This window comes from Phocoena phocoena, chromosome 16 (genome assembly GCF_963924675.1).
Source record: "Phocoena phocoena chromosome 16, mPhoPho1.1, whole genome shotgun sequence".
NCBI classification, from domain to species: Eukaryota; Metazoa; Chordata; class Mammalia; order Artiodactyla; family Phocoenidae; genus Phocoena; species Phocoena phocoena.
In genome coordinates this window covers 26,166,067-26,193,511 of record NC_089234.1, presented here as the reverse complement: position 1 = coordinate 26,193,511, position 27,445 = coordinate 26,166,067, and the positions used below count along the sequence as shown (strand labels likewise).

The window sequence follows — 27,445 nt, the reverse complement described above, 5'->3', positions numbered from 1 at the left end:
CAGGCCAGGCACTGGATAGAGGAGGAGGCCCAGCCAGCAAGTCTAGAGCAGTTTTAATGGAGGTGGAGGCTATACAAAGGGTAGGGCCCACTGAAGGAGGGAAAGCAAGGCCATGCTGCCCCCGGCCTGTGCATAGGGCCTCAGCATGGACACCCTTCCGCCACCTCTGGAAAGAGCGGGTGAGCCCTCATGGAAGAGGGAGGGAAAACCAGCTCAGCCCCAACTCCTGGCTTCTGTCTGAGCCAGGCCCCAGGGTGGAGGGCGATTGCTGGTGTCAGGGGTGGGGTGTCTCAGCAGAAATGTCAGGTCTCCCCCACACAAAAAAAAAGCATCAAAAGTCTAGGGGCCCTGGCCCCTCCCGTCCCAGTCCCCTGTACGAAAAAGTGCAAAACATTATCACAAAAAGGGGGTCTCGGAGGGGCCCTTAGCCTAAGGCTCCTGAGGCCCGTGCCCTAGCCCTGCCCTGCCCTGCCCCGGACACCGCGTCCGGCGCGGTCAGGCCCTGGACCGAGGGGCCCTCCCAGGTGGCCCGAGGCCGGCCCGGGCTCAGGCAGGGCCCTGTCATGCAGGTGCCTGGTGGGCACCACCCGCCCCGCCCCACTCCCACCCTCAACTCAGGGCTTCCACCGCCCACTGCCTGCCCCTGCGCGAGACTCTGGGCCAGGACACTGAGCCCGGGGCTGGCTGGAGGTGTTGGGCTGCGAGGAGGGACTGGAGTGAGGAGGGGGGAGTCCGTCTTCCGTGCTCCCGGCTTGGGCCAGTGCTGCCTCTACCGCATCCAGCTCTTCACTGCCCGCCTTCAGCTTGACCCGAAGCAGCGCTGCATATGTGCCATAGCGAGATTTCTGAGGCAGAGGGGCAGGGATGAGCCTGCTGTCCACCGTCTGCCCAGCCCACCCCCGTCTGGAGCAGGGAGGGAACGCCAAAGAAGGCTAGGAGATGCCACGTTCTTGCCTACCTCTGAAGCCCCAAAAGCCCCCAAGGACTGACTGCGACATGATCCCTGGGTAGTTTGGTGACCTTCTCTGGGTTCTCTCTAGACTGTCAACTGTAACAGCTAATGTTTCTTGAGCCTTTACCAGAGTTGGCAAAACTGAGCACGTAAGAGACATCATCTCCTTTTATTTCCCTAGTGGGGATGGAATGCTGTCCCTGTCCCACAGGAGAGGAAACTGCAGCTCAGAGGGATTAAGCAGTCTGCCCAGGGTCACTTAGCTAGTCCCACTCTTAGAGTCCATGCCATGAATCACTAGTCTGAGCCTCTGTATGGAGACACAGAGGTCTCACCGGTGGAGCAAGGAGCCACAGAGTTGCCCGGGCCGGGAGGCTCACCTCAAACTCCAGATAGGCCTCCTTCTGCCGCTGTTCCTCAGCCTCCTTGCCCCGGGCCTTCTTGCCCAGATGGGCAGCCCGGTGCTGCCGCAACTCACTTGCCATGGCCTTCAGCTTGGCCTCGTGGGTCCGCATCTGCTCCTCCTAGAGGCCGGGGGAGCATGGTCACTCTGGCAGAGACAGTGCCTTTGTGCAAGTTTTTAGAAAAGGTGCCCCATCCTTTGTTTGAACAAAGCACCATGTATGGGTTAACCAACAGTATTTCAGCCTCTGCACGCCCCACTATGGCCCATGTCCTGGTGCACTGGACATCTACATGTATCATACACAGCGGCCTGGAGTGCAGTCGGCCTAGGCCTGCCTCCGTCCCGCTGGCACCAGGTGGACAGAGCTGGGGGTACCTGGGGGAGGCGGGTGGCAGCACTGGGCAGCAGAGGGCGGCTGAACTTCTTCTGAGAACTGACAGCAGCTGGGAAGGGGGGTGCGGAGAACATAGCAGCCACCACATTGATGCGAGTGATCCAGGACTGCATCTGCTCCAGGCTCCTGGGGAGACAGCACAGCCATCTGGGACCTGGGCCCAGGGTTCCATCCAGGGATGCCAGTCCTGGCCTGAGAAGCAATGAGGCAATCCAGGGACAAGGGATGGGAGCAAGCTGGGAGTGGAGTGAAGGGGTCTGGGATGGGCAGGAGGAGGGCACTCACGGAGCCTGGAAGAGGAAGACCCGCCAGTCAGCGGTGCGCAAGTAGAAGACGTGGGGCCTCTTGCTGTAGTCACTGGCACGCGTGGCCAGTGCGTGGTGGATGCTGATGGCGTTCTTCAGCTCAGCCTCCGACGGGGCCTCCCCAGGCTGGTACTCCTCCTGTGGGGTGCCCATCTCGTCCTGGCTGCAGTCCCAGCCCAGCTCGACCCACCCCTACTCCCTCCCCTGAGCCAGCTCAGCCCCAGCCCCTTGAGCTGGCCCCCGCACCTTCTGCAGGTAGAGGATCATGCCCTTGAGGATCCCGTGGAAGTTCTTCCAGCCCCGCTTGCCCCGAGGTGCTGGGGGGAAGGAAGACAAGTCAGGGGGGTCTGAGACAGGCCCACTCCCATCCATCCCCCAGGGCTCCCCACCTGGCCACGTACTCTTCCTGCAGTCAGGGTCTGCGTGCACCTTTCGCACCAAGGCCCCGTGCTTGTAGACTGTGGCCCCAGGCTCGGGAGTCAGGTCCAGGAAAGGGCTGGAGCCGCTGCCACTGCCCCCGCTGACTCTCTTGATGACCTTGGGGTTGGGGTCGGCCAACTCAGACAGAGAGCGCCTCAGCTCCTCCTCGTCTCTGCAGGTGTGATCACCTCAGAGGGGGCTGGCCGTGTAGCCACGACCCCCCCTTCAGGCCCGGCCTCTGCCACCCAGGAACGCTCCTCCAGTGTCTGTGAAGAAGGGGCTGGGGGGACTGCCCCTCTCATAGGGCGTGGCTCCCCTCAGCCTGAGGCTCCTGGAGCCACATTTCCGGCCTCAGACCGGGTTGCACCAGGGTGTAGCTGTACCTCCCCACTCAGATCAGGGGTCCTCGAGGCAGCATGTCTCTGCCCCCAGATTAGAGTTCCCAAGGGTAGGGCCACGTCTGTCCCTTCCTCCCCTCACGTGTACGCAGCCCCATCCTCTCCATTTCTGCACACACACACACACACACACACACCCCTCACTCCCTTCTCCACCGGAGCAGACACATGTCTGAATCAGCCTCTCAACCACACCCAGCACCAGGCTTTACTCGTAGCTTGTTGGCTAAATGGTGGCAGAAGGAGCTTCCTAGTACCTCCTGGTCTGCAGGCTCTGTCAGCTATCAGCTAAAAAATCTGATTCTATTTTGTCACTCCCTCATCAAGAACCTGCAGTAGCTCCCCACTGCCTTCCACCTGGAGCCTACACTACATCCTCACCAACACTGTCTCTCTCCTGCCACTCTCTATTCCAGCTAGCCTGCCTCCTCTTGGTCTCCTCACCCCACACTCGTTTCAGCCACCACACATTGGCCTCCCAAATGCCAACTTCCCTCCTTCTCTCCCCAAACAATGCTTCCTCTCCGTCAAGGCTTGCCCCGAGACCAATGCTCACAGAAGCTTTCCCTGATCCCCCCTGTACCCCAGTCCTGAGCTTTGCCTCCTCTGAGGTCTTCTCTCCTGCAGACTGGGAGCTCCCAGCTAAACTGAGCAGTGACTGGACTCTCAGCAGATATCAGCAAGTAGGAGTGATCTATTGACTGTTTAGATGAGGGCTCTACCTCAGACTGGGGGACTCGACTAAAACTAGACCTCCTCCCTCAGACTAGACTCTTCCAAGACTTAACTGAGTCTTTCTGTTTCCACTGGGGCTGCCAAGAGTAGACAATTCTGTGACACTCTGGCTCCCTAGGACCCAGGAGGAGGCTCTCCCTCTACTGGTCGGGGGCCCTACTTCCAGAGACTTCTACTTTCCCACTTGGGTGCCAAGAGACCTCCCCCCATTTGTTTCAGCACCCTCATCCCAGGCCAGCTGACAATGGCCACCCACCCCAACCCAGCTTGTCATAACAACCCAGCTAGAGACAAGACACAGAACCCCACGTCCAGGCGGGCACCTCCAAAAAAGGAAGTGAGGCAGCCTCTCGTGCTCTCACCCGCCTCCCCGGCTCCACAGCCCCAGGATTCACTCAGCCCATCTCAGTGCTCTGGACCTCTCCAGGCAGCCCCTTCCCGACATCCCATCCCAGCCCCTCACATGCCCCAGGACTCACATGGCCCACTGCAACTTTTCATTCTTAATGGAGCTGTACAAGGCCTGCAGAGGGAGGAACAAACCAAGGGGGTGGGGGTCAATCCTGGGGGGGAGGTGCACCAATGCCAGAGCTCAGAGCCCTCCCTCCAAGTTTGGGGGAGGAGACAGAACTGGGGGTGGGGATGGGCAGTAGGGTGTAATGACTGACAGGCTCTAGAACAAGGTACTAGGACCCAGGCCCAGGTTTGCCACTTGAGCTGCATGACTCTGGACAAGTCTCCATGGGAAGAACAAACGTAGCACCACGTGGTCGTTTTATTTTTTTTTTGGCCACGCCACGCAGCATGCAGGATCTCAGGTCCCTGACCAGGGATAGAACCCGCACCCCTGCACTGGGAGCTCTTAACCACTGGACGGCCAGGGAAGTCCAAGTACCACGTGTTTACCATAGGGCAAGCAACTAACACAGGACATCCTGGCGTACGGTTTATGTGCAATAAGTAGCAACTGCTCTTATCTTTGCTGCTGCTGTTATTGTTAAGAGTCATCCTATTCAGAACCTGGGTGGGGGAAGCACAGCCCTAGAAGGAATGGAAAAGCGCAGCCTAAGAAGCTCTCCTTTCCCCAACCATGTGTTTTGGCCTATTTCGACAGGATAAACCCACACAGGGCATATGGGGAAACTGAGGCCCAGGAACAGGACTCTCCCTGTCACCTCCCTCCTTGGCTAACAGAGAACACACTCCCATGGCTCCCAGCCCCAGTGCAAGCTGAGATCTTCGCCCAACCCAGAGAGCCCCAGCAAGCCAAATGCCAGAGTGGTCCAGCCCCCTGCCCACGCACATACTTCATGTTCCTGCAGAGTGGACACTAGTCTAAAAGACAATAGTTTTAGCTTCCAAACCCTGCACACTCCAAACTCCCTGTGAATTCCCGAGTCACTTGCCTCTGTACAGTTGGCCTGGGGGACCTGCAGGGGCCTTGGGGTAGTCGGAGGAGAGGATGGGTTCCAGTAGTGGCATAGGGGACCCCTCTTCTTGGGAGTAGCCTGCAACGTGGGTTCACACCAGTGGCTCCCACTGTGGGGGCGCTTCCACCAGCCTGTCCGTGAGTGGGTGTGTCCCCAGCACATGCGGCTAAGCGTGTGGCGTGTGATGCCTGCGTGCGAGGAGTTGGATGCAGTGGTGACGTCGGCACCTTCTCCAAGATGGGACACAGCCCCCCACTGCCCACACAACACGGTCTCTGACTCTTTCACTGTCCACTGCTATACCCAACCACAAGGCTTGCCAAGCACCCCCCCACATGGGCACACCCTGGCCGGGGGCAGGTACACCACGACCTCCACCCCACAGCACAACCCAGTCAGTCAGGTGCATACTCAGCCCTCCCAGCACCACCCCGACCAAACTCAGCAAGGCGCAGACGCTAAGCCCTCACACTCCAACTCTCGGGCCAGGACGTGAAGTGGCCACCGAAAGCCAACCTGCGGTCCTTGTCTCCACCCCTGCAGTTCATCCCCTGCCCCTCTCGGCACTTCCTTTGGCCCACAACGTCTTCCTTCGAAAATTCCTAAACCCCACAGGTGAGCTCCGTCTCATGCTCTCATCTAGAAGGTCCAAAGACCCTTTGGTCTGCGATCCCCAACTTGATCCGAGGGTCTCTGCCCTACCCCCACCCCATGCCCACCCCTGGCTACCCGTGGGCTCTGTCCGTGTCGGGCTCCCCCCTAGGCTTGCGATGCCTTCAGCGCCTCCCTCAAGCCGCCCCCTCAGTCGCGTGCCGCCCTCAGCAACCCCCTCGGTCGTCCCCCAGCCTGGCGTGGGCCGCGGCCCCACCGCCCTCACCGCCTTTTTCTTCTTGCGGCTCTGCAGGCGGCTGACCACCAGGTCGGTGTAGAGCACGGGCTTGAGACTGCGCGAGCGCTGCGGCCAGCCGTAGCACAGGGTCTCCGCGCCGCGGTGGGTGCGCCCGTAGCGCACGGAGCACAGCGAGCGCGAGCGCAGCCGCCCGGCGCTGCTGTGGATGCTGTTGACACCGATCATGCTGGCCCGGCCGGCGCGCCGCGGCCCCCGGCCATGCCGCCGTCCGGCCTCGGCCGCGGACGACCCGGACGGCCCGCGGACGGCTCCCCCGACAGCCGGCGCGAGCAGCCCGGCCCGGCCCGGCCCGAGCCCGGCCCGGCTCCCACCGACGCACGGAGCGCTCGGCGGCGACGGCGGCGGCGGCGGCGACGCTGTCTGCTCTGCAGCTCGGCGAGAGCGGGTGGGGGGGTGGGCGCCGACGGAGAGGGGAGGGCGAGGGCGAGGGGCGGGGACGGCGCAAAATGGAGGCGTCCGACCGACAGGAGGGCCCGCCGCGCGCCGTCACGCGGGAGGCGCCTGGGAGGGCCGGTGGGGGGGCGGCGCGGTGGCCTTTTCTAGGGGTGCTGGGAGGTTAGGGCTGTGAGATGGGCTGTCCCTGTAGGGTCTGGAGCGCTCTCCTGTCTCGTCTGGGTGCGGTGGTGAGGAGAAAGGTCGGAACGCCTCCTGGCGGCCCTTTTTTACAGAGCCAGGAGGGGCCACGAGGCTAGAGACAGCGGCGCAGGATGGAAACAGCCGTGGAATTACCCAGCTCACCGACCCGCAGATACTTCAAATGCCCGAGTGTATAATCACCTTCAAACACCCCACTTTACATACACCCCAACTAACCAGATGCACCAATACACATTCACCTCAACTCACAGACACTACAAATTCAGAGGTACACCTCAAATTTTACAGTCGTTAACTCACAGACATACACCCCCTACTCATGGACACCTGTCATAAACCAGATAGTCAATTCGTAGATATACACCCCAACACACACAAACACCCAACCTACATCCCAACACACTCTAAATCATAAGCCCTAAAGCACAAACACACTGCAAGTCAAAGCCCTATGATTCACAGACCCTAAATCACATATACAAGTCAGCATACACCCCAACTCACTGACGCCCCCCCAGCTCACAGTGGACGGCCCCACTCAAGATACGTTCCCAAACTCAGAAGCTCAACATACCCCACGTTCACAGACACGCCCCAGGACACTCCAGTGCTGTCACATGTATGCGGTGGCCGGGAGACCCCTTTGACAACTCTGGGGGTTTCAAGGGAGTGCAGGCCTTCTCAGATAAAACGCCACCCGATCTGGAAGAGGACTGAAGCCAAGGACCAGGCCACCCCCCTCCTCCTCCCATCCTACCCGCTCCAGTGTAGCTAACCCCTCAGGACCTGGCGCCTGGGCGCGGGGCCTGCCCACTAAGGAGCCAGAAGCGCAGTGTGTAGTCCCAGCTTGGTGCTAACTGGCTTCAGGACCCCGGAAAGCCTTTGTCCCTCTCAGGGCCCCCAACTCCGGGTCCCTCCAGTGCAGCGGTACCAGAGAGGCCTTTGTGGCCGTACACCGTGGGGCGGGGGCTGGGCGCGGGGAGGGAAGTGGTGTACCTATGCGCGCCCCACCGCCCTTGCAGAGACCCCCCCACACACACCCCACCCCTTTCCTCAGTGAACACTTAAGGAGGGGCGCTAACGAAGCCAAAATACAGGGTCCAGGGCCTGCTGGTCACGTGTTTTCGAGAACTGTTTTCCCCGCCCTCCCCCGCTGCGCGCTGGGACTGCGAGTGCGCATGTTCCGGGAAAGCCAGTCTTGTGGGGGCTGGGGGAGGGGGCGGTCCCCAGGCTGAGTCACTAGAGCTCAGGCTTCCACAGCGGGAACTGGGTGGTGGCAGGCCCCTCCCCGCCCCTCCCTCGGAGGCCTGCTGATAGGTCCCCTGTCCCTCCCCTCCCACGACCTCTGCCCCGCCCCGCCCCACCCCCCACCTTGAGCAGCTCTCTGGGGAAGTCGCCGCCTTCGTTGAGGCCCTCCAGGTTACCAATGAAGTCTCCGCAGGTCATGCGCTTCCCGATGTTCTAATGGAGGGCACAGAGGCCTCTGAGCTTGGGGAGTCCTTCGCCTCCCAGGCCTTGAGGGCCTGGACGGGGTGCTCCGGGCTCCCTCCCGCCAGCCCCCCTACTCACGTGGCCGTGGAGATCCGTATTGAGTAGCATGAGGGCGCAGGTCAGCGTGTGCGCACCGTCTAGGAGCGAATTGACATTCAGCCTTGGCCACCTCGCAGGGACTTTTACACATCTATCTTCCTCAATCTTCCAGTTCATCCCCTGCCCCCTTTCAGGAACCCCTTTGGCTCACAACCACACTTTTGTAAGTCCCCGACCCCATTAGCAAACCCCTCCAGAGCAAAGACCTCTCTCTTCCAGTAAATCCCTCAGATGGGACCTCTCCCTCTTCTTAGGTCACCCTACCTAACTCCCTAAGGTTCTGGGGGCAGCCCACTGCTTGCCCCCAACACCAACATGCCTCTGTGTCTATGCAAGCCATTGGGCCCCACACAGTTATGCAGACCAAATAGAATCCCTACTCAGGCCAAGCACTGTCTTGCACATGTATGCAAACAATGACATGCAAACACACCTGCCACGTGCCTCTTCACAACACACACTAGACCCTACCTAGCACTATACCTGCCCACATGCACAGTTCCACATCTGTACAGCCGTGCCAGTACTGTCTGCATACATGCATGCTTGCATGCCTGCAAGCTCATGCATTCGGGTACTTCTGCACACACACTCATGCTGCTTTGCACAGATGTGCCCATCTGCCTCAGTGACCAGCCAGGAATGCCCTGCCCCGGGCCTCCTCACCCTCTGAGGACAGGGCTCCAGGATTGCACTGGAAGTATCTCTGGGAGAAGTGGGCCAGCACGCGCTCCCGTTCCTGGGTCTCACCCATTAAGGCCAGCTCCTTCAGAAACACCCTGGGGAGGTGGGAAGAGGGGACATGTCACCTCTACCCAAGGTCCCCTTACCAGGCAGCCCTGGCTCTTGGCCATGCCCAGACAGCTTGGGAAAGGGTGACTTCAGGGCAGTTTAGGGGAGTCACGGGGCTCAGAGGAGGCATAACTGAGGCCCTGCACACCAGGCCTGGAGAGTAGGCGCTGCCCTCAAAGGGCTGGACACCCACCTGAGAGCTTGGTCCAGAGTCATGCCCGTGAAGACAAAGAACTTCAGGTACTCTCCAGCCACAAGTTTGCTGAAGTCATTGCTGTGGGCAGGGCAGAGAGACAGGTGGAGTCTCAAGGGGAAGTGTCAAGGGGCCAGGTGGGGTTTACCTAGAGACCTGGGGGTATTAGATACAGGGGATGTGGAGGTGCTGCCCACAGGATGCATTCCTTCTCCCCCCATTCTCAATCCCAGCCCAGTGCCTTTACTTCTTGCCCAGGTGCCGGGCCACATCCGCCTTCCTGAAGCCGTCTAGTCGGTACAGCCTCTTAGCTAGGCGCTGCGCAGCCTCCAGGTCTGCTTTCTGCCCATTAGACAAGGTGTCTGTGCTTCCCAGGGCCAGCCGTTCTGTGCTGTCCAGCTCTGAGTCCGAATCAGACACGAGCTGGCTCAGGGGTGGTTCACTGCCAGGGTAGAACACCAGCTCAGAGGTGGGGCAAGCCCTCAGGGGCCATCCAGATCCTTCCTCTGCCTCCAGACCCAGTAGACAGAGAAGGGAAGATTGGGACATGGGGAAGGCATTTTTCTTTTCTCCAGAGAAGGAAATTCCTTCCTTCAGCCTACTCCATCATTACCACCTCTCTGTGGAAGTCCCGCCTCAAATCTAACCCACATCCATGTTGCTGCTTTGGGAGTTCTGGCTGCTTTCCCCAAAGCTCCCTAAGTTTGCTATTAGACATAGATTCCCCATTCCCACACTGGACCTACTCAGGACAGAGTCTTCTGTGTCTGAGACTATGGGCAAAGATAGGATAGATGGACTGCTAGGGAGGAACAGTGGAGGGTCAGACAAAGATGTGAGGGCAGCAGGGACACTTTCCTGCTCCTATGTCTTTCCTCTTCCTGCCTTTTAGGGAGAGGAGCCTCCTCCAGTCCTTCTCTTATACCCTCAAAGAAGTAGGCTCTGGGGTAGAGGGTATTGGGGGTCAGAGTGAATTCCTCATCCCCTGTCTCCTTCTGCCTTCCTTTCCCACCCCAGCTGCTCTACTCACAAAGCCACCTGTCACCCCAGAGACAGAGGCCGGAAACTCCTAGTTGCTAGGCAACCTTGTCTCCCTGGCCACCCCCTCCTGTTGCCATGGCTTCAGTGACTGAGAGGGTAGCTGGCAGAGGGGAGAGCAGAAAGGTTAGACTGGTGAAAGGACTTCCTGGAGAAGGGTGAGAGACTCTAGATTGGAGGGGGGAGGTGACATGGGAGGGAAGCAAAAGGAGAAGCTGGTGGCTGCATCTTTGGGAGAAACCTCCAGGCTGACTGAGGGTAAGATCAGAAGAATTCTAAGCAGGTTAGGGCTCTGTCTGGGGAGGGAAGGGCCCTTCTAGAGAAAGAGGAGGGTGTCCTCTAGGGACCCTTCAATCCTAAACCATGGTTTCGCAAGTCACTGGATCTGAGACCAAGGCGGCAGGCTGTGAGGGGCTCCCACTCACAGCCAATGGAAGTAGTCCTCCAAATGAGAAAACACATCTGTATCCCCTAACCACTCCTATCAGGGGTCAAGAATATAAACTACATCTTCACACTCAGGCTCTGTCCCTTAGAGCAACTGTTCCTGGGGCCCTGGGGCCCTGGGGCCTCAAGTCTGAGGACCCAAAGGAATCACTCACCTGCCCAGGGGAGCTGCCCCCAGCCCGTAGCTGTCTTCTGAGTGGCAGGGACTAGGGGGCTCCCTCCTTGGGGCCTGCTTGGCCTCTGCCTCCTCTTCCTCCCCTCTCTGTGTCCAAGGCCCATCAGCAGCAGAGCTGGTACCAGAATCCGGTTCGAGAGGGGCAAGTGGGGCAGAAGCAGGTGGGTCAGGCCTGGGGGCAGGGGGCTGGGGAGGCAGCTCAAAGGTGAAGAAGGGGCTCTGGGTTGGGCCAGGTGAGGCCAGGGCCTCCAACGAGGCGAGGCTGGTGTAGGAGGTGCCCTTGGCCCGGTGTGACTCCAAGATGGCTTCAAACACACAACTGAAAGAGTCGGGCCCATCAGCCAAGGGGCTGGTCCCAGGTAGAAAGGGCAGAGGCGACTTGAGAGGCCCGGAGTGAGGCATTCGGGTGCCTGGCCTGCAGGGGTGGGGAGAAGAATCTCTGATCAGGGGCCTACAGGACAGCTCTCAGGTAGCATTTCATTGAACTTTCATACTGACTCTATGAAGGGGATTATCATCCCCTTTCCACAGGCTCCCAGCCCCCGAAAAGAGCCACCCGAGTATGGGGTCCCCACCACAGGTTTGCCAAGCTATTTAGTGACCCTGGAGCACCCCAGCCCTACCCATACCCAACACCCAATCCCCTTTCTCTCTCACTCCCTGTTAATCTCCCTTTCTCCTCCTTCTCCCTGATCCTCTCTCCTCCTGCCATCCCATTTCTATTTCTGGCAACATCTTAGGAAAAGAAGATGAGGATCCAGGCTGAAATGGGGTGTGAGACAGAGAGGAAGGCCCCTACACTCCACGTTCTCCTGCCGGGATCCAGGATCTAGCCTGATGCTCCCGTGCCCCCAGGCTTGATTCTGACCTCGGCCTGTCACTCTGCCCCTGGCCCTCATTAGAACCCCTTTCCTCCTCTACCCTGGCTGCCCCTACCCTCCTGGGCTCTTGATGATGGTCCCCACACCCCCCCACCCCCCGCACCCTGCCAGGCCTCAGGCCTCTGTCCGGAATCCCGAGTGCTACAGCGCCCTGTCAGCACACCGCTTTGTCCTGACAGTCCTGGCCCCACCCTTGTCTCTATTCCCATTCCTTTGAGCCCACCTCTGGCTCTGGGCCAGTGGGAAGGAGCAAGCCACTTTCCTCTCCCACTCCCCCACTCACCGGGCCCCTTCTGAGGCCTCAAACACCTCGTCGTCCACATCCTCTTCCCCACCTGCCTCATCCTCATCCTCATTGCCACTGCCCAGGCTGGAACGAGGGCCAAGGCATGGGCCGGGACGTGGGGCAGGTGGGCGGGCAGTGCCAGGCGGGCCCTCAGAGCTGGGCTGACTCTCGATGGCCGAGTCAGCCTCCTCCCGCTCAGCCAGCACCTCATCGATGTCGGTCTCGCGGTAGCACCTCAGGGGCACTGTGTCCAGGTCCGTCTCGGAGTACTTGGCTGCTCGCCCCACAGCCACCCCAGAGCCCTGCCCTGAGCCCACCCCAGGTGGAGATGGGGGGGCCTGCTCTGGGGGCTTAGCACCTGCAGTGTGCACAGGCATCCTGGTCAGGAGGTTATTCAGGTCAGCTCCCTGTCCTGATTCTGTTCTCAGAAGGAACTCTCCCCCACGGCCTCAAACTGGCAGGAAGTTCTTTCACTGTCTAGCCGCCATTCCTCCTGCTACAAACTCAGCTTTTTCCTGGTGCCAGTGGAGCTCATTTCAAATCAAGTTCTTATCAAACAGCTTTGAGGGGCTTGAGGGAGACCAGCCTCTTTTCTACTCCAAGGAATGACCCTTGACATCCTGCCATCCCCTCCCTCCACTACCCAGCTTCCTCCAAGTGCCCAACCTAGCTGCCATCCCCCAACCCCCTATCATAACACAGATGGATAGACTGAGGCCTAGAGAAGCATTAGCTGACTCAGAAGCCCAGGAAAGAATAGGGGGAGGTTTAAAGGAAGGCTCCCTAGCCTGCCATGGCTGCTGTGGAAAAGGCCCTGTCCTGTTCCCCTTGCCTCAGTCCCAGGCCTTACCTGAGCTGGGGGAGTCCAAAGAGCCATAGAAGAATTCCCATTTGGCTCGAGCGATTCTCTGGGCATGAGAGGAGACTTCTCTGGGTGAGGACCAGGTGTCCCCCTAAGCCAAGGAGGGAGACATAGACACAGGCACCCAGAGATAAAGCCAGACACACAAAGACACAAGAACATGGGACAGAAACACAGAACGAAAAACATACAGGGACAGAGGTGCAGAGACATAAGGACAAACAAAGAGGGCAAGAAAGAGGCAGATTTAGCACAGATTGAAGGATTCAGAGTGAACAGCTGATAGGCCCAAGACCACCAAGAAGACAAGCCTTGGCCTTTGCTGGGTCTCTGGGGTTCCAGGGAGCCCAAGGGAGATCACATACCTGGTTAAGGAGTCCAGTGTCAGCAGGTCCTCGGAATAATGTGGCCAGGTGCTCAGAGGGTCCCCCCAGCCCATTGGGGAGAGAGGAGTAAAGGCCGTCTGCTCCAACCTGAGGTTGAGCTGGTGGCCCGTGTAAAAGGCCCTGGCTGCCAGGCAGAGCTGAGCCTCCTCCAGCTGGGAGTGGGTCTGATGTGGATGCTTCTAGCCGCAACTTTCGGTTGGAGCCAGGACCAAGGGCTGGGGTGGGACTGGGAGGAGAGACCCCACCCAGGTCCCAGCTCCGACTCAAGCCTCCAGGAGCAGGTAGACCATTCAGTGGCCTCACGCTGGCCTTCTCCACAAAGCGGAATACGACCACAGAGCTCCGGGCCCCTGGTGGGGGCTTCCCAGTGGGTGAAGAGGGTGCCCAGGGTGAGGGAGCAACACGGGGTGAAGGGGGGCCACGCAGGGGTGTACAGGGTGCTGTCACACGTCCAAGTTCCCGGCCTTGGGGACTTGGACCTGCCACCCGCCGTAGTAGGGAGCCTGTGCTACCATACATGCTGGCGGGGGGGCTCTGGGGCACTGGGCCTTCGGGGAGCCAGCGGCGTGGGCATCGTGGCGGGGAGATGGCACAGTCGCCTTCCGAGCAGAAGCGCATGGCACCCTGGGCCATGCTGGGGCCGGGGGTCAGGCTGGGGGGGCAGGGATGGCCAGGCCAGGTGGGGAGTGAGGGCGCAGCATACTCTTCAGACAGGCCTGCAAGAGAGGAAAGGGAGGAGGGGGTGAACTGCCGGGGAGTCGGGTGGACAGGAGAGCAGAGACAGGGAAGGGAAAGCTGGCTGGGGTCACTGAGCACCAGGGGTCTAGCCCATGCCGGGAATATGGCATCGTTGATCCCACCCCTGGGGGTGGTGATCAGTCTTCCTGCTGGGGCTACTTCCATGGAGGCCTGAAGAGAAAAGAATTGTACCCCCAATGGGCCCCTGGCTCCTCTCCTTTCTGCCTGGGGGCTCTAAGCACCACCCTGGGAGGAGAGAGGAAGGTATTTCAGAAGTTGAATGAGCCCAGAGTTCCTGTGGCATTTTGGAACTACTTCTGGTGGGGGAGGGGGAAGACTGCTACCCCACCCTCAGGACCAGAAGTATCAGCCAGCCATCATCATCGTCCAGCCATGGACCTTCCACAGTCTCTCTATAGAAGCCCCTCACTCAGGGGGAGAGAACTCAGGCCTCCTGGAAGGAGAGGGAGGAAGAATGGGGGTGGTATATAGGGACATGAGGGGCTGAGAGGCATAGGTGAAAGGGAAGAGAAAGGCCTGAACAGAGGCTCCTCCTCTACTACATACATGCTGAATGGGAAAGGGACATTCTTGTTCTCCATACAGGTACACATACTCATGCACACACACACATAAGGACAAATAATATCAGTACACAGCTAACACATTCATAGACAACACCCTCCAGCACACACAGACACAGGCACACACACACATTGCTCAAAGACACACCCTCATACACTCTCACAGTCATAACAAATATGTGTGTAATGGAAAGGCACATGCTTGTTTTACACACACACTGCAATCAAACAGGAACACACAAAGAGATACCCAAATATACACACAGGCCCTCATTCTCCAAGGCACATAGAGACACAGGCATATCAGACACTCACAGACACTTACTGGTCACAGTCACACACATACAGATGCATCCTCACACACATCCGTAAACAGGGACATACACCCTCTCCCCCAACCCCCACTAGTCACTGGTCTCTGGCGGGGGGGGGGGGGGCAGCGTGAAGGCTGAACCAGACCCTCTCCCCATCTCTCCCCCCACCCTCTAGGCGTATGACAGATCTTGTCCAACCCAGGAAGGACCATAAAGGGGTAAAAGGTCCCCTGGTGGCAATGCAGGGTAGGGGCAAGGGTCAGGAGCAGCAACCCTGCCAGGCAGGTTTCTGAAGCTCAGTCGGGGCCCAGCGCACGCACCCCCAGTGCAGCCCTGGACTCGAGCCGCCTCAGTACTCACCGCTGCTCGCCTGGAGCTGGGGCCGAGGAGAGGCAGGGGAGAGGCTGGGCCCAGCTCAGCTGTGAAGGCAGCGCGACTCCCGCTTGCTCCCGCTTGCTCCAGGCCCGCCCGCCTCTCAGTCCCACCTTCCCCCCTACGCGCGGCTCAGAGCTAATCCTCCCCCCCACCCCGCCCTTTCCCGGGGCCCTGAGCCCCGGAGGCTGGCCCCCCTTCTCGACGCTAGGTCCCCGCTGGGCAATCCCGCCAACCTGAGACCCGCCCCTGAGGAGGGGGAGGACGTATGGAACCTCTGGTTTGTTCTTCAGACCCTCACATGACCCACCCCAATCGTGTCCACGTCCCTCTCGTCCACCACCCCGAGCCGCACGCAGGACCCAGCTGCACACGCGTGTCCCGCTCCAGACCCCACGCGTGTCCCTAGGAGGTTGCCACATGACCTGTTACATGCCACATGCGCTCCCGCCCCCACGAGCACGCGGCCGCGCCAGCACACGGTACGGGTGTAGACTGGACCCGCCCCCTAAATCCAGGAGACCATCAATTTATGGAAGAAAGATCTAGAGAGCACTGCCTCAAAACCTCCGGATGTTCTAAGACTAGGACTCAGGAGACACAGCCCTGACCACTCGCCCAGGATGCAGCAGAAGGGATGTTAGTCAGACTTCAAAAAGAACTTCCTTGCTGCCTGAGTTAGGCGTCCTGCCCGTCTGGTAAGAGGTTAGACGGAATGACGCCTGGACTAGAGGAAGTGGGAGACAGGCAATCCTTGTGTCCTTGGCCAAGGTAGAAGCGGGCCCGGCTATTTTAAGAAAGCACCGCTAAAGTTACTAGGGCAACTGCTCTCCTTGGGAACTCCAGGGCAGGCAAGTGGTGACCTCGGAAGGAAGAAGGGGTCTGTTCGAGTGGTCAGGGGGCGCAAGAACTTGCGGGGCGGGGGTGCGCGGGGCTCACCGCGGGGAGGGGCTGTGCGAGCTCGGCGTGGTGCTGAAGGGGACAGCGCCAGATTTGTCGCACTGCGCAGGCGCAGAAGCGGGAACAACGCTGGGATGGGGAGGAGGCGCGCGGCCCGAGGTGGTGCGCGCCCACTTGATTCTATCTTAGCACAGATCTGTCCTCCCAGCTACCCTTCCCCAAGCAGGCGGAGGAAAAGGGAGCAAGTCCCTCACCCAAACTGACCCTCCCTGGTCCTTCCCCGCTGCTGTTTACTCCCTTCTCGCATCATGGGAGTGGGGGTGGGGTGGGGGAGGGTGGAGGAGTGTGAAAGGGATTTTGGGAAAACCAGGATGCCTGAGTTCTTTATCCCGACTCGCTTGACCCCGGACAAGGTGCTGCTTCTCCAGGGCCTCGGTTTCATCTTCAAAGTGGAGTGACGGAACAGACATGCCCACCTTGCAGAGATGCCGAAGCCCTGATAATGGATGGGAAGCATTTTTCGTTATGAAGAGGCAGGTGAAACGGTTGCACGACGGGAAAGTGCAACCCTGCTGGGGCCGGGGTGGGGGTGGGGGGATGGGAGCTATCTGGGAGAGCAGTAGCCCTAGGCCTCCTTCACATCCTCCCCGCCAATGGATGATGGGGAAAGCACTGCTCCAGAGGTTCCCTGGAGCGGACTCTGAACTAGGATCTGGGGAGGCAGTGAGAGGGCAACCCAGAGTCTGAGCCCAGAGCTCTGTGTGTGTGTGTGTGGGGGGGGATTACTGCCCCAGGGCGGGCCCAGCCCCAGACCCCACAACTAAACCCCCAGGCCAACCGATAAGCAGTATTCCTGGCGGGCTGACCTGAACACTTATTCTTCTCAGGACTCTAGACCTCCTGGATAAAGGAAAGGGACCCAGTTGGAGATACAGTCCTTCTTCTCGACCCTACATTTCTCCCTCCAAGGTGTAAACCCGTTACAAATCTTCCGGGAGTGGAAGGGGTTGGATAGCTCTGTACTTCACAATTAACCAGGGATGGGAGGTTTGGGCAAGTTTGCTTGATGAAGGAAGAAAAATTCTAGCTTTCCCCATTCAATTCATTCAGCAATTCTTGGGCATCTACTACGTGCCAGGCAATAAGAGCCTGGACAGTTTTTCCCCATTTTTCAAACTCGCTAAACGCGATCAGAGGGCAGAGAAAATAGGCCCAGAACCTTAACAGTCCTGGCCCCGCCCCTTATACGTTTGGCTTTGCCTGCTCCTCCCATCACTTCACTTTGAGGCGGCCACTAGCCCAAAACGAAAAAAGCCAGTCTCTGCTGCACCATCGCATTCTTCAGCCTCGGGTCTCAAGCCCTGTAGCGGAGAAGGCGAGGTCTAACTTTATACCACCGGCCTGTTTCGCCTTCAGTTTCGGGACCCATCCGGAACACTTTCAGACAGGATCCTCAGTGAGCCGGCACTCGATTGAATCGGTCTGTCTCTACAGCCAAAGTAGGCGGGTTCGCTGCGGCCGCTCCAGGCCAAAGCAAGACCTTACTGCGCACGCGCAGTAGACAGCCGATGGAGCCACCAATGGAGCTGTCCGGAGGGGAGCAAGAGCCCGGGGCCGTCAGGTACCGAGCACCGGAGGGGCCGAGAGAGGGAAAAAAGGCCTGGGGGAGGGTAGCTGAACCAGGGCCGGGTCTGGGGGGTCGCTTTTAGGAGCCGGGGCTTAGGAGCATAACGGAGGCGGACTCGCAGGTAACAGCAACCCGGTGACGCCGCCGCCAACGCCCCTTTGCCCGCAGGCTCCTGGACCTGCCCTGGGAAGACGTGCTGCTCCCACACGTCCTGAGCCGTGTGCCGCTGCGCCAGCTGCTCCGGCTGCAGCGCGTCAGTCGGGCCTTCCGGGCGCTAGTGCAGCTGCACCTGGCCGGGCTGCGCCGCTTCGACGCCGCTCAGGTAAGCCTGGGGCCGGAGCCCCACCCACTTCTGCCCCCGCCCCGGCTCCAGCCCCGCCTCTAACCTCCAGTCCCCAGACCTGAACCTCCAGCCCCCAGCTCTGCTGTCTACCCTTTGGGATCCCCCTTGGGCCTCTAGGAATGACCTGGAAGCGATCCAACCAGCGAGAAGTACTCTCAAAGGGCGAGTGCCGGGAATCAACTCAGAGGGCGCGTAGGGTCTTTCTTGGGAGGTCAGGTGGCAAGCCCCGAGGGCGACCTGCTGCCAGGAAAGCACTCCTTAGGGACGGGTAGGCAGCATCCGCCCCCGTAACCAGCTGAGAGTCGAGGTGCTTCCCCGCCCGTAGGTGGGTCCGCAGATCCCGCAGGCCGCATTGGCCTGGCTGCTGCGGGACGCCGAGGGGCTGCAGGAGCTGGCGCTGGCGCCGTGTCACGAATGGCTGTCGGACGAGGATCTGGTGCCGGTGCTGGCGCGGAATCCCCAGCTGCGGAGTGTGGCGCTGGCCGGCTGCGGGCAACTGAGCCGCCGCGCGCTGGGGGCGCTGGCCGAGGGCTGCCCCCGCCTGCAGCGCCTTTCGCTCGCGCACTGTGACTGGGTAGATGGGCTGGCGCTGCGCGGCCTCGCTGACCGCTGTCCGGCCCTTGAGGAGCTGGACCTCACCGCCTGCCGACAGCTCAAGGATGAAGCCATCGTGTACCTGGCACAGAGGCGCGGCGCAGGACTTCGCAGCCTCTCGCTGGCGGTCAACGCCAATGTGGGGGACGTCGCCGTCCAGGAGTTGGCTCGCAACTGCCCGGAACTCCAGCACCTCGACCTAACCGGCTGCCTCCGGGTTGGAAGCGACGGTGTCAGGTGCCTGGGCCTGGGGTCGGTGGGATGGGAGGAGGGCAATCAATTAGCCTCTGGGGGTCGGGGCGGGCTGTAGTTGTCGAAAGGCAGAACTGGGGTTTCTGTATCTTCCTCCTACCACAGTACCCCCATTCTGAACAGGAAGGGCCTCTAGGAATGCCTAGGCCAGAGAGCCCACAGTTTAAAAACTTTTTTGAACCAGTATTTACACATTGGGAGATTCCACATACAGAGTACAAAAGTCAGATTTCTGGCTGTTCTTCAACAAGGGGAAAACCTTGCAATCCTGGGCGCAGCTGAGAAGCAGGTTCCCTGTTTCAGAGACAGGAAGTCTCCGGTTCACTGGACGCATTAAATGCATGACCCCAAACCGGGTCTCCTCCCTTCTGTACGGAGGGAAGAAGTATACCCCGAACTGGAGGGAGACAGGGGCTTTGCCGGCTCCCCCACCGTGGGTGTAGCGGCTTCACGCCCCTCACCTCACCCGGCTCCTCCCCCAGGACGCTGGCCGAGTACTGCCCCGCGCTGCGCTCGCTGCGGGTGCGGCACTGCCACCATGTGGCCGAGCCCAGCCTAAGCCGTTTGCGGAAGCGCGGCGTGGACATCGATGTGGAGCCTCCGCTGCATCAGGCCCTGGTGCTGCTACAGGACATGGCAGGCTTTGCACCCTTTGTCAACCTGCAGGTCTGACCCGCCTGCCGATGGGCACAACTGGACTGTGTGGCGGGGCCTCACTGTGAACCGTAGGGAAACTGAACTGTGGGGGCCTCGGCTGAGAGGCCAGTGCCCTGCCCTACCCTGGAGCTTCAAATAAAGAGCTTTTTACCCCTTCTTGCCTGGCGCTGCTGCCCTGTTGGAGATAGGGGATGTGAGGCTGGGAGAGACAAACACAGTACTCCAGCACCCCAGCTGTGAAATGACTAGAATGCACTCACACCTTCCTGGGGCTACCTTTACTGTACCCATGGCAGCTCCAAGAGGAGGTTAACACTGTGGAGCGAGGAAGTAGGGAAAGACGGGGGACAGGAGTTACGGCGGGCCCTGTGTGGAGGTGTAGGGCTCCTGCATCCCTCTGGGATCTGAGCCTAGACGGCTCCGGCAGTCTGGCGAGTGCCTCAGTGGAAGCGGTACTTTCTGGCTGGCTTGAGGTTGATGTATGTGGCCTTCATCTCCTCAGCCTCAGGGTTCCGCACATCTTTGAATCGCTCCCCTTTGGTGCTCACTACCTGGTTGTCGATGTACCGGATCAGCTTCTTGGGAGCCTGTCAGGCAATCAGGTAGTGAGCAGCAGAAGCCAGGAGACAGTTGCACCCACTCCATGACCCTAGGAGCTGCGACCGTCTCACCTCCTTAGGAGCCATAGGCCGGTGAATCTTCTGATCCTCTGCGCTATCCACCATCATGTACCTGCCAAAAACTTGGCTGGGTGAAGCTCCTGCCACCCTAGGAAAACCCTCTAAGGGCAGGGCCCGGCCCGGCCCGGCCCAGCCCAGCCCAGCCCAGACTCACTTCTGCAGGATGAAAGACTTCAGCTCATCCTTTTGGGGGCCTCTGAGGCGCCTGGGCAGGTCCTGCAGAGAGGGGAAGCCTGTCTAGGGCCTAGGGTACCAGCAGGAAAAGCAAATGGGGATAGGCTAGGGGCGGGGGCTTAACACTAAGGTGGAACATAGCTGAGGTTACATGGGGTTGGGGGGCCGTCTAGCAGAGGATACCTGGTTGGGGCCATCCCAGGCTGGAGGCCCCTCCTCCTTCCCCTCTACCAGCATCTGCACAGCTTCTTCCAAGTCCCCTCGAGCTTTGGCCAACACCCACTGGGCCTGCTCCACCGAACAGGTAGGGAACACCTCCAGAAGTACGTCCACCCCTGGCAGCAGTTCCTCCTCAGCGCCGGATGCCTGTGGGCATAAATGTTGACAAGAGGCAATACTTCCTCCTTTCCAGGGCCCTAGCTCCCTCGTCGGTACCCTCCTCTACCAGTACCTCATCTTGGGTGTCCCCAGCAGCAGTCGGAGAAGACATCGTCTCTTCTTTGAGCCGCTGCAGAGGCTCTGGGGAGACAGATACCTGACCTTGGACCTCAGAGCTCTGTGGTTTCAGGTTCTCTTAAAGAGGCAGAAAGAGCAACAGGTTTGCCAGGGCTTTGGAGGATGGGGGTTTGAGTCACCCAAGTGCCCGATTCCCAGACTCACCTTTGTTCCTGGCACCACTCAACTGCCCTGAGAGCTTCTGCATCATTTCCCCTATTGTACCTCTGAAAAGGCAAGGAGGGCGGTAAAAGGACAACTCTGCCCACCCTCCACAATCAGCCAGCCCTCCACCTCCTCTTGGTCCCAGCCAGGCCCCACCTTGGGATGTAGGCGAAGCCAGGCACATAGGCCTCCATCATCTCAGTGAAGGCCTCCATATCGAAATTCTCCTCCGATGGGCCTGAGGGGCCCAGGTCCTCAAGGACCCCGAGCACATAGGAGAAGATGACCTCATCCAAGCCGCTGCAGCAAGGGGACAGGACAAGCCCTGTTACCTCCAGCATTGCCACCTAGCCTGGGACTCCAGCCCTGGGCTTCATGGGGTCCAGGAGCCAGACCTCAAGCCTTAAGCCCAGAAGAGTATCCCACCCCCCACCCCCCCAACCCCCGCAGAGCTTTGGTTTCCCATCTGTTCAACAAGGGTGACAGGAACAGGATGAGAGGTGAGGCCATACCAGCAAATCATAACCAGCCCTCCTCCACCTGAGGAATAGGGCTGAGTACTTCCCACCCCAGTCTTTCCATTGGCCAAGGCCCAGAGTACTGCCCAGCAGCTCCAACTCTGGCCCCAGCATGACCCTTCTAGGAGAGCAGCTTCTACCTGAGGTCAGCCTCTGGGAGGTACGTCTGAACAAAGGCAAGGAGGGCTGCACTGACAATCCTCTCCAGCTCCATGCTCTCTCCTCTTCTGAAGGGACACAAGACAGAGGCTTGTCAGGCCCTCTTCTGCCTGCCCCTGCCCACCAGGTCCAGGGGCGGCCAGCTCCTCCCTCCTGCCCTGCTGTAGAAACGATTTGTTGATGTTGCCCATAGCTTCCAGTTCTTCAGCCCTCCCCCACTCCCTCAAGCAGAGCCACAGCCCCCTGCCTGCCTATCTCTCCACCTCCTCCAGCCTGAGACAGGGCAGGACACTGTCTTAGGAGAAAGTTTCCAGAGTGGACGTTTCCCTCCCCCCTCCCCCAACCTCTCCCCATCTCCCCACCCCATTCCCCAACAGTAGGCCTAGACCCTCTGGAAAGAAGCCAAGGTCTTGAGGTCACATGCCTCCTGGCTGAGGAATCCCATCACTGAGAGGGCCACTTGGCCCCCAAGTCCAACCACAAGGGACCCATTGTCCAGCCCCCCAAGGAGCAGGCCTCAGGACTGAGCACAGCCATTCCCCCACCCAGAGTGGGCCACCCACCCTCTGCACAAAGGGGCTTTTCTGGCTCTGGGGCCCAGATAGAAGGGGAAGCCTTTCATGAATTCTCTCTTCCTGCCAGGTCCTTGCCCTTCCAGCAGCTTGGGCCTATCTACGGAGGACTTTCCATCCTCCGTCCCGAGGCCTACGGAGCCCTACAAGATCTGGCCTTTGCTTACCTCTCCAACCTCACCACTCCCTCCTCGCTAACTCCACTCCTGCCCCAGCAGCCTCCTTGCTATTCCTCAGACTTGCCCAGTTTCTTTCTACCTGTCTCCTCCAGATATCCACATGGCTCATCCCCTCACCTCTGCCAGGGCTCTGCTCAAATGTTGCCTCCATAGAGAGACCTTTCCTGACTAACCGACCAAAATTAGGCATTCCCCATACTCCCCAATCCCTTACTCTGCTTTATTTTCTATATAGCATATACTACAGCTCCATGTTATCTTTATGTTTATTTGCCTGTTGTCCTCCCCCACAGAATGTACACTTCAAGAAGAGGGAGTTTGAGGGGGGGATACTTTGTCTTATCCATTGGTATAGCCCTAGCACCTAGAAGAATGCCTGCACTTAGTAGGTGCTCGATAAATACTTATTGACTCATTTCATTCCTACTTACATGCTTTTGACTCCCTAAAGTCTGTATTTGGTAGTCAGGAACACTTAGGTGGTAAAGAACTGCTCCAGACCCACGAGTCCAAATGTCAGCTCATTACCCCACTCAGAAGACTCAGGGGCACCTCAAACTGCACCTAGCCCCAACTCACCATATCCTCCCGATGTGTGTACTCCCCCTCCAAACAGGCACCTCCTCCTGTTTCACCGGCTAACATGACTCACTCAGCTACCGAACCTGAAACTTGGGGGTTACCCATGATTTCACCCTCTCTCAACCCCTGCTGCAATCAATCAATCACCAGGTCCTGTTGAATCTATTCCCTTATTATTCTCCATTCTATCCACTTCTCCCCAACTTCAGTCTGGCTTCTGCTCTACTAAATTTTCTCAGGCTAAGGGCATGAGTTACTTTTTCAGGTTTTGGTCTCATTAGGTTGAACCATATGAACTTGCCAATATTACCTGTTTTTGATCTGAAAAAGAAAAGAAAAAGGCAATTTCTTGTAGTTTCACCTAACATTTGCCCTTTCAAGTAGCACCAATGTTGGTCCAGGAGGCATCACATCCTCCTATTTCTCTTCTACCTCTCTGGCCATTTCTTCCCAGGCTCCTCCTCTGTCCCCCTCTCCTCTGCTTCCCTCTAAATGTGGCAGCAAAGCTCAGGCTCAAAGCTGCTTCTCCTTTCTCCTCAGTCTGCACCCTCTCTCTGGAAAATCTCATCTGGTCCCACATCTTCTTGTACCAACTCCATGTCACCAATTCCCAAATGTCCAATCCTATAGTCCAGTCTCCTCCTCTGAGCTACACACTTGTACGTCTACCTCTCTGACACCTCCGTGGGGATGACTTAACATGTCCCAAACTGACATTCTTCCAAGTCTTTTATTCCTCCAAGGCTGGCCTCAGTATACGCACGTCCATGTACCCAGCTGTTCCTGCCACAAGTCTGGGAATTATCTCAGTATACGCATGTCCACGTACCCAGCTGTTCCTGCCACAAGTCTGGGAATTATCATTGACACCATCCTACCTCTTGCCTTCTCACATCCAATCAGTCACCATGCCCTGACCATTATCCCTCAACATATCTACTTGTCTCCATCTCTACTCCCACTTGGCTCCAACTCTTGCCTTAACTGCAAGAGTTTCCTAAATGTTCTCCCCACTACCATCTTTCCCCCAACAACCTATTCTCTACAAAGATCATGGCTGTACAATATTTACCAAAAAATCACACTTTTTCTGCTTAAAATCTATCAGTGATTTCCTGCTTCCCTTCAGATAAGCCCAGCTTCTTTTTATGGCCCTCAATTCAGGGCCTCACTCCTGCCTACATCTCTCCAGCCTCACCACACACCACCCACCCCCGGGATCACTCCCCTCCACCCCGGCTTGCTTTCAGCTTGCCAGCACTCCAGCTTTTTCACAGCAAGGGTCTTTGCACAAACTGTTTCCTCTGCCTGGGCAACGTGCCACCTCCACCCCTTCACTTGCTAACTCCTCTCACCTTTCAGGTTTCAGTTTACAATTTCCTTCAAGGGATGCTCCCCTGACCCTTTAGAACTGGTTTGGTCTTCTCTATCTTACATCCTCATTGCAGACTACACTTTTCCTTACTTAGCAGCACCTTTTACAGCTATAATCAAAACATTATTGGGGCAATGTTTAATGTTTCTTCCACATGTTTCATGAGGGCAGAGACTACACTCCTGGCTTATTCATCAGTGTACACTCAGTGTCTTCTGTGAAGTAGACACTCAATAAACAGTTACTCCCCACTTTAGAAATGAAGAGATTGAAGCTGAGTGGGTTTAATGACTTGCCCAAAGTCAGCTGGCTTGACTGTGGTAGTCAGGAGATAAATCCAGGACACCTACTTGAGTGAGTGTATATTCTAGGGGCTACTCCAGGGGATGGGGAGATGTCAAGACCTCCAATTGGGTTGAGATAGGGCTACCATCTATTATCGCAGTTCCCTTGTCCCCTGACTGGTAACACAGAGTTGCTGTGACAGCACAGGGGTTGCTCAGGACAGGAGAACTGAGAAGCCCTATCCTACCAGGGGAGGCTAGCCTCTTGCTCCAGACCCTAGCGTAGGCCCTGGGGAGGAAGAGAACTGCTCAGACAGGGCATACCAGATCCCATCATGCAGCTCCCCCAAGAAGTCAGCCCCCTAGGGAGACCTACATCCACCCTGGGTTATACCAATCCTGGCTGCTAGCAGTTGCCTGCCAACCTCTGCTGGGACAAAAGTCCACGGATGCTGCATGAAAGCTTCTAGGGAAGAAGCTCTCAGGGATGTGTCTGATGCCCCTAGGTTTCTAACCAAGGTCCAAGAGCCAGGGAGTTATTATTAGGAAACACCCCCCCACCACTGTGCCCAAATAAAAAAGTCTTCCTGCCCTGAGCTTTTGCTCTAGCTTGTCTCCTAATGGAACATCCCCCTTCCTCATGTTCTTGGGCTGCCCAAACTTCACCCAGCCTTCAAAGCTTGCCACTTCTTTTTCACCCTTCTCCATCCCCCTAGGCTTCCTCAGCATCTCTTTCCTACCCAGAGGCTTCTCCTAATATTTCTCCTCCATAGTCCCTAAGCTGGGGAAGCTGCAGCCTGAACAGCCAGCCTTCTCCAGGGCAAGAACATGATTTCCCTGAGACTTTTCAAATTCTGGATATAGCCCACAGAACCCCGTTACTTCCTGGGGGCTCCAAATAAGGGTCCACTGGTTAGCTGCACCCATGAAATGTGATTGTCATCCTGTCATGAGTCCTGTTTAAACACCTCTGATGAAGGTAAAAATATTTAGCATTTACTGACTGCTTACAATCTATCAGGGATTGTTCTATGCACTTTACATGTATTAACTTACCTAATCCTCACAATTACCTTAACATATAGATACTAATATATCATATTGATATTATCCCATTTACCCAAAAGGAAATGGAGGCACTGAGAGGTTAAGTAACTTGCCCAGGGTCACACAGTAAGTTAATGGCAGATTTACACCCAGGCGGTCTGGCTCATTGTTAACCACTACACTATACCACCTTTCATGATGCAAATGGTCAGTCCCCAGCCTGTAATCTGATCCTCTCCTGCTTGGCTGGCCCTCTGCCTACCTCGGAATCTTTGCTCACACCATTCTCCCCATTCAGAATGTCTTTCCCTTTGCCTCTCACTCTGCAGGCCTCACTTCCTTCTTGGAGCCAACCCTGACTGCCCCATCCTCACTGCCCTCGGCTGGTCTGAGAGCATCCCCAGGACCAAGCACAGGCCTGGACTTTCCAATGTTCCATAAAACCCCCCTGGACAAGTTTAAGTGAGACTGGGGGAAGGAGTACCATGTTGTTCCCTTGGGGTGGGGAGATGCCCAAGGTGGAGGGAGAGCAGAAGGCCATGTGGGAGGAGGAATTCTGGGAAGCAGAGTGGAAGAAGTCTGGGGCACTCAAGAGGGTCTAGAAACGAGGTCTTCACTGCTTCTCCCAGCCCTTACGAAGCACAGCTCCTGGGGCCCTAGTCCCATAACGCAGGTTCCAGAGCACATCATTGTACCCTGACCCCCAAGTCAGGTCTTAGAGGAGCCAAGGACACCGATGGGTACACAAGGGATTCCGGCATCCAAAGTCAGGCAGGAGCACAAATGGGGGGAGGCGGAATACAGGAAGTGGGACCATGATGATGGCCGACCCCTGAAGCAGGAGCTCCCTAAACGAGCTAGCGGGGTACCCATAAGCATCCAGAATAGTGGGCCCGAGGGCACAGGGATGCGGTTGCGGCCCTGAGGGACACATGACGAGGGAGGCCTGAGCAAGCTAGGATGTGCCTTGATACAGGCCACGGCGAGAATCAGAGATGGGGTTCCGGCGGGCCCCGGGGGTACCGTGGGGAGACACAAAGGACGGGTACCCTGGGTCAACGCTCTCCACGACTCTTTTAGGCCTGGGCCGGGGCCTGGAGGGGAAATCACCTGCTCCGTCGGGCGCGGCCGGCGACTTGTCCCGCGCGGTGCAGCTCTCATCCCCCAGCCCCACCAACGAGATCAAAGGCGGGGCCCAGAACGGTTACTTTCCAGAAGCGCCGTGGTAGCCATTTTTAAGAAGGGCATGCCCACAAGTGGGCGGTGCTCCTGCTACCATTCACATTTGTCTCAGAGCTTTGGGCGAGATCCCGCGGCGGCCATTTTTGTTGAGAGTAGGGAGGAGTTAGGCGTGGAGGTCCAGCCAGTGGGTGGAGTCTCAGTGACTGACTGTATCCCCTCCTAGTGCCTTGCCGTCTGCACAGACGGGAGAACATTTTGACCCCACCCGGTGTCTTCCCATCCGTCTTATTTCCTCGCCCCCAAATCTCCGCCCTCAAATCCTGTAGCTTCCCCACCCCCACCCCGCCCTTGTCTCTCCCTGGTTAGTTCTAGTGGCCCTACTCCTAGACCCAGTGTTCTTCCCCAAATCCCATCTCTCCCCTTTTGTGTCCAATCCATATTCAAGCCCTGTCACC

At 58.1% G+C, this 27,445-nt stretch overlaps 3 protein-coding genes across 3 annotated transcripts; 1 reads left to right on the top strand and 2 right to left on the bottom strand.

Moving 5' to 3' along the window:
- Nucleotides 1-36: 36 nt before the first annotated feature.
- Nucleotides 37-15,279, bottom strand: PSD (pleckstrin and Sec7 domain containing). Its single transcript, XM_065894037.1, has 17 exons — nt 15,194-15,279; nt 13,177-13,913; nt 12,800-12,902; nt 11,947-12,307; nt 10,763-11,197; nt 9,370-9,564; nt 9,123-9,203; nt 8,804-8,916; nt 8,117-8,175; nt 7,919-8,008; nt 4,090-4,133; nt 2,459-2,649; nt 2,304-2,374; nt 2,038-2,195; nt 1,734-1,878; nt 1,333-1,476; nt 37-845 (listed from the first exon to the last, which is right to left on the bottom strand). The coding sequence occupies exons 2-17, from the start codon at nt 13,828-13,830 to the stop codon at nt 615-617; spliced, it is 3,075 nt and encodes a 1,024-aa protein (XP_065750109.1). The 5' UTR covers nt 13,831-13,913; nt 15,194-15,279; the 3' UTR covers nt 37-614.
- Nucleotides 15,280-17,673: 2,394 nt separating this feature from the next.
- On the top strand, nt 17,674-19,593 carry FBXL15 (F-box and leucine rich repeat protein 15). Its single transcript, XM_065894587.1, has 4 exons — nt 17,674-17,726; nt 17,901-18,054; nt 18,401-18,906; nt 19,404-19,593. The coding sequence occupies exons 1-4, from the start codon at nt 17,674-17,676 to the stop codon at nt 19,591-19,593; spliced, it is 903 nt and encodes a 300-aa protein (XP_065750659.1).
- A 248-nt stretch (nt 19,594-19,841) lies between these two features.
- Nucleotides 19,842-26,972, bottom strand: CUEDC2 (CUE domain containing 2). The gene is made up of 9 exons (XM_065894602.1): nt 26,919-26,972; nt 21,751-21,837; nt 21,249-21,392; nt 21,093-21,154; nt 20,884-21,005; nt 20,616-20,798; nt 20,413-20,474; nt 20,250-20,310; nt 19,842-20,165 (listed from the first exon to the last, which is right to left on the bottom strand). The coding sequence occupies exons 2-9, from the start codon at nt 21,822-21,824 to the stop codon at nt 20,019-20,021; spliced, it is 855 nt and encodes a 284-aa protein (XP_065750674.1). The 5' UTR covers nt 21,825-21,837; nt 26,919-26,972; the 3' UTR covers nt 19,842-20,018.
- Nucleotides 26,973-27,445: the final 473 nt, after the last annotated feature.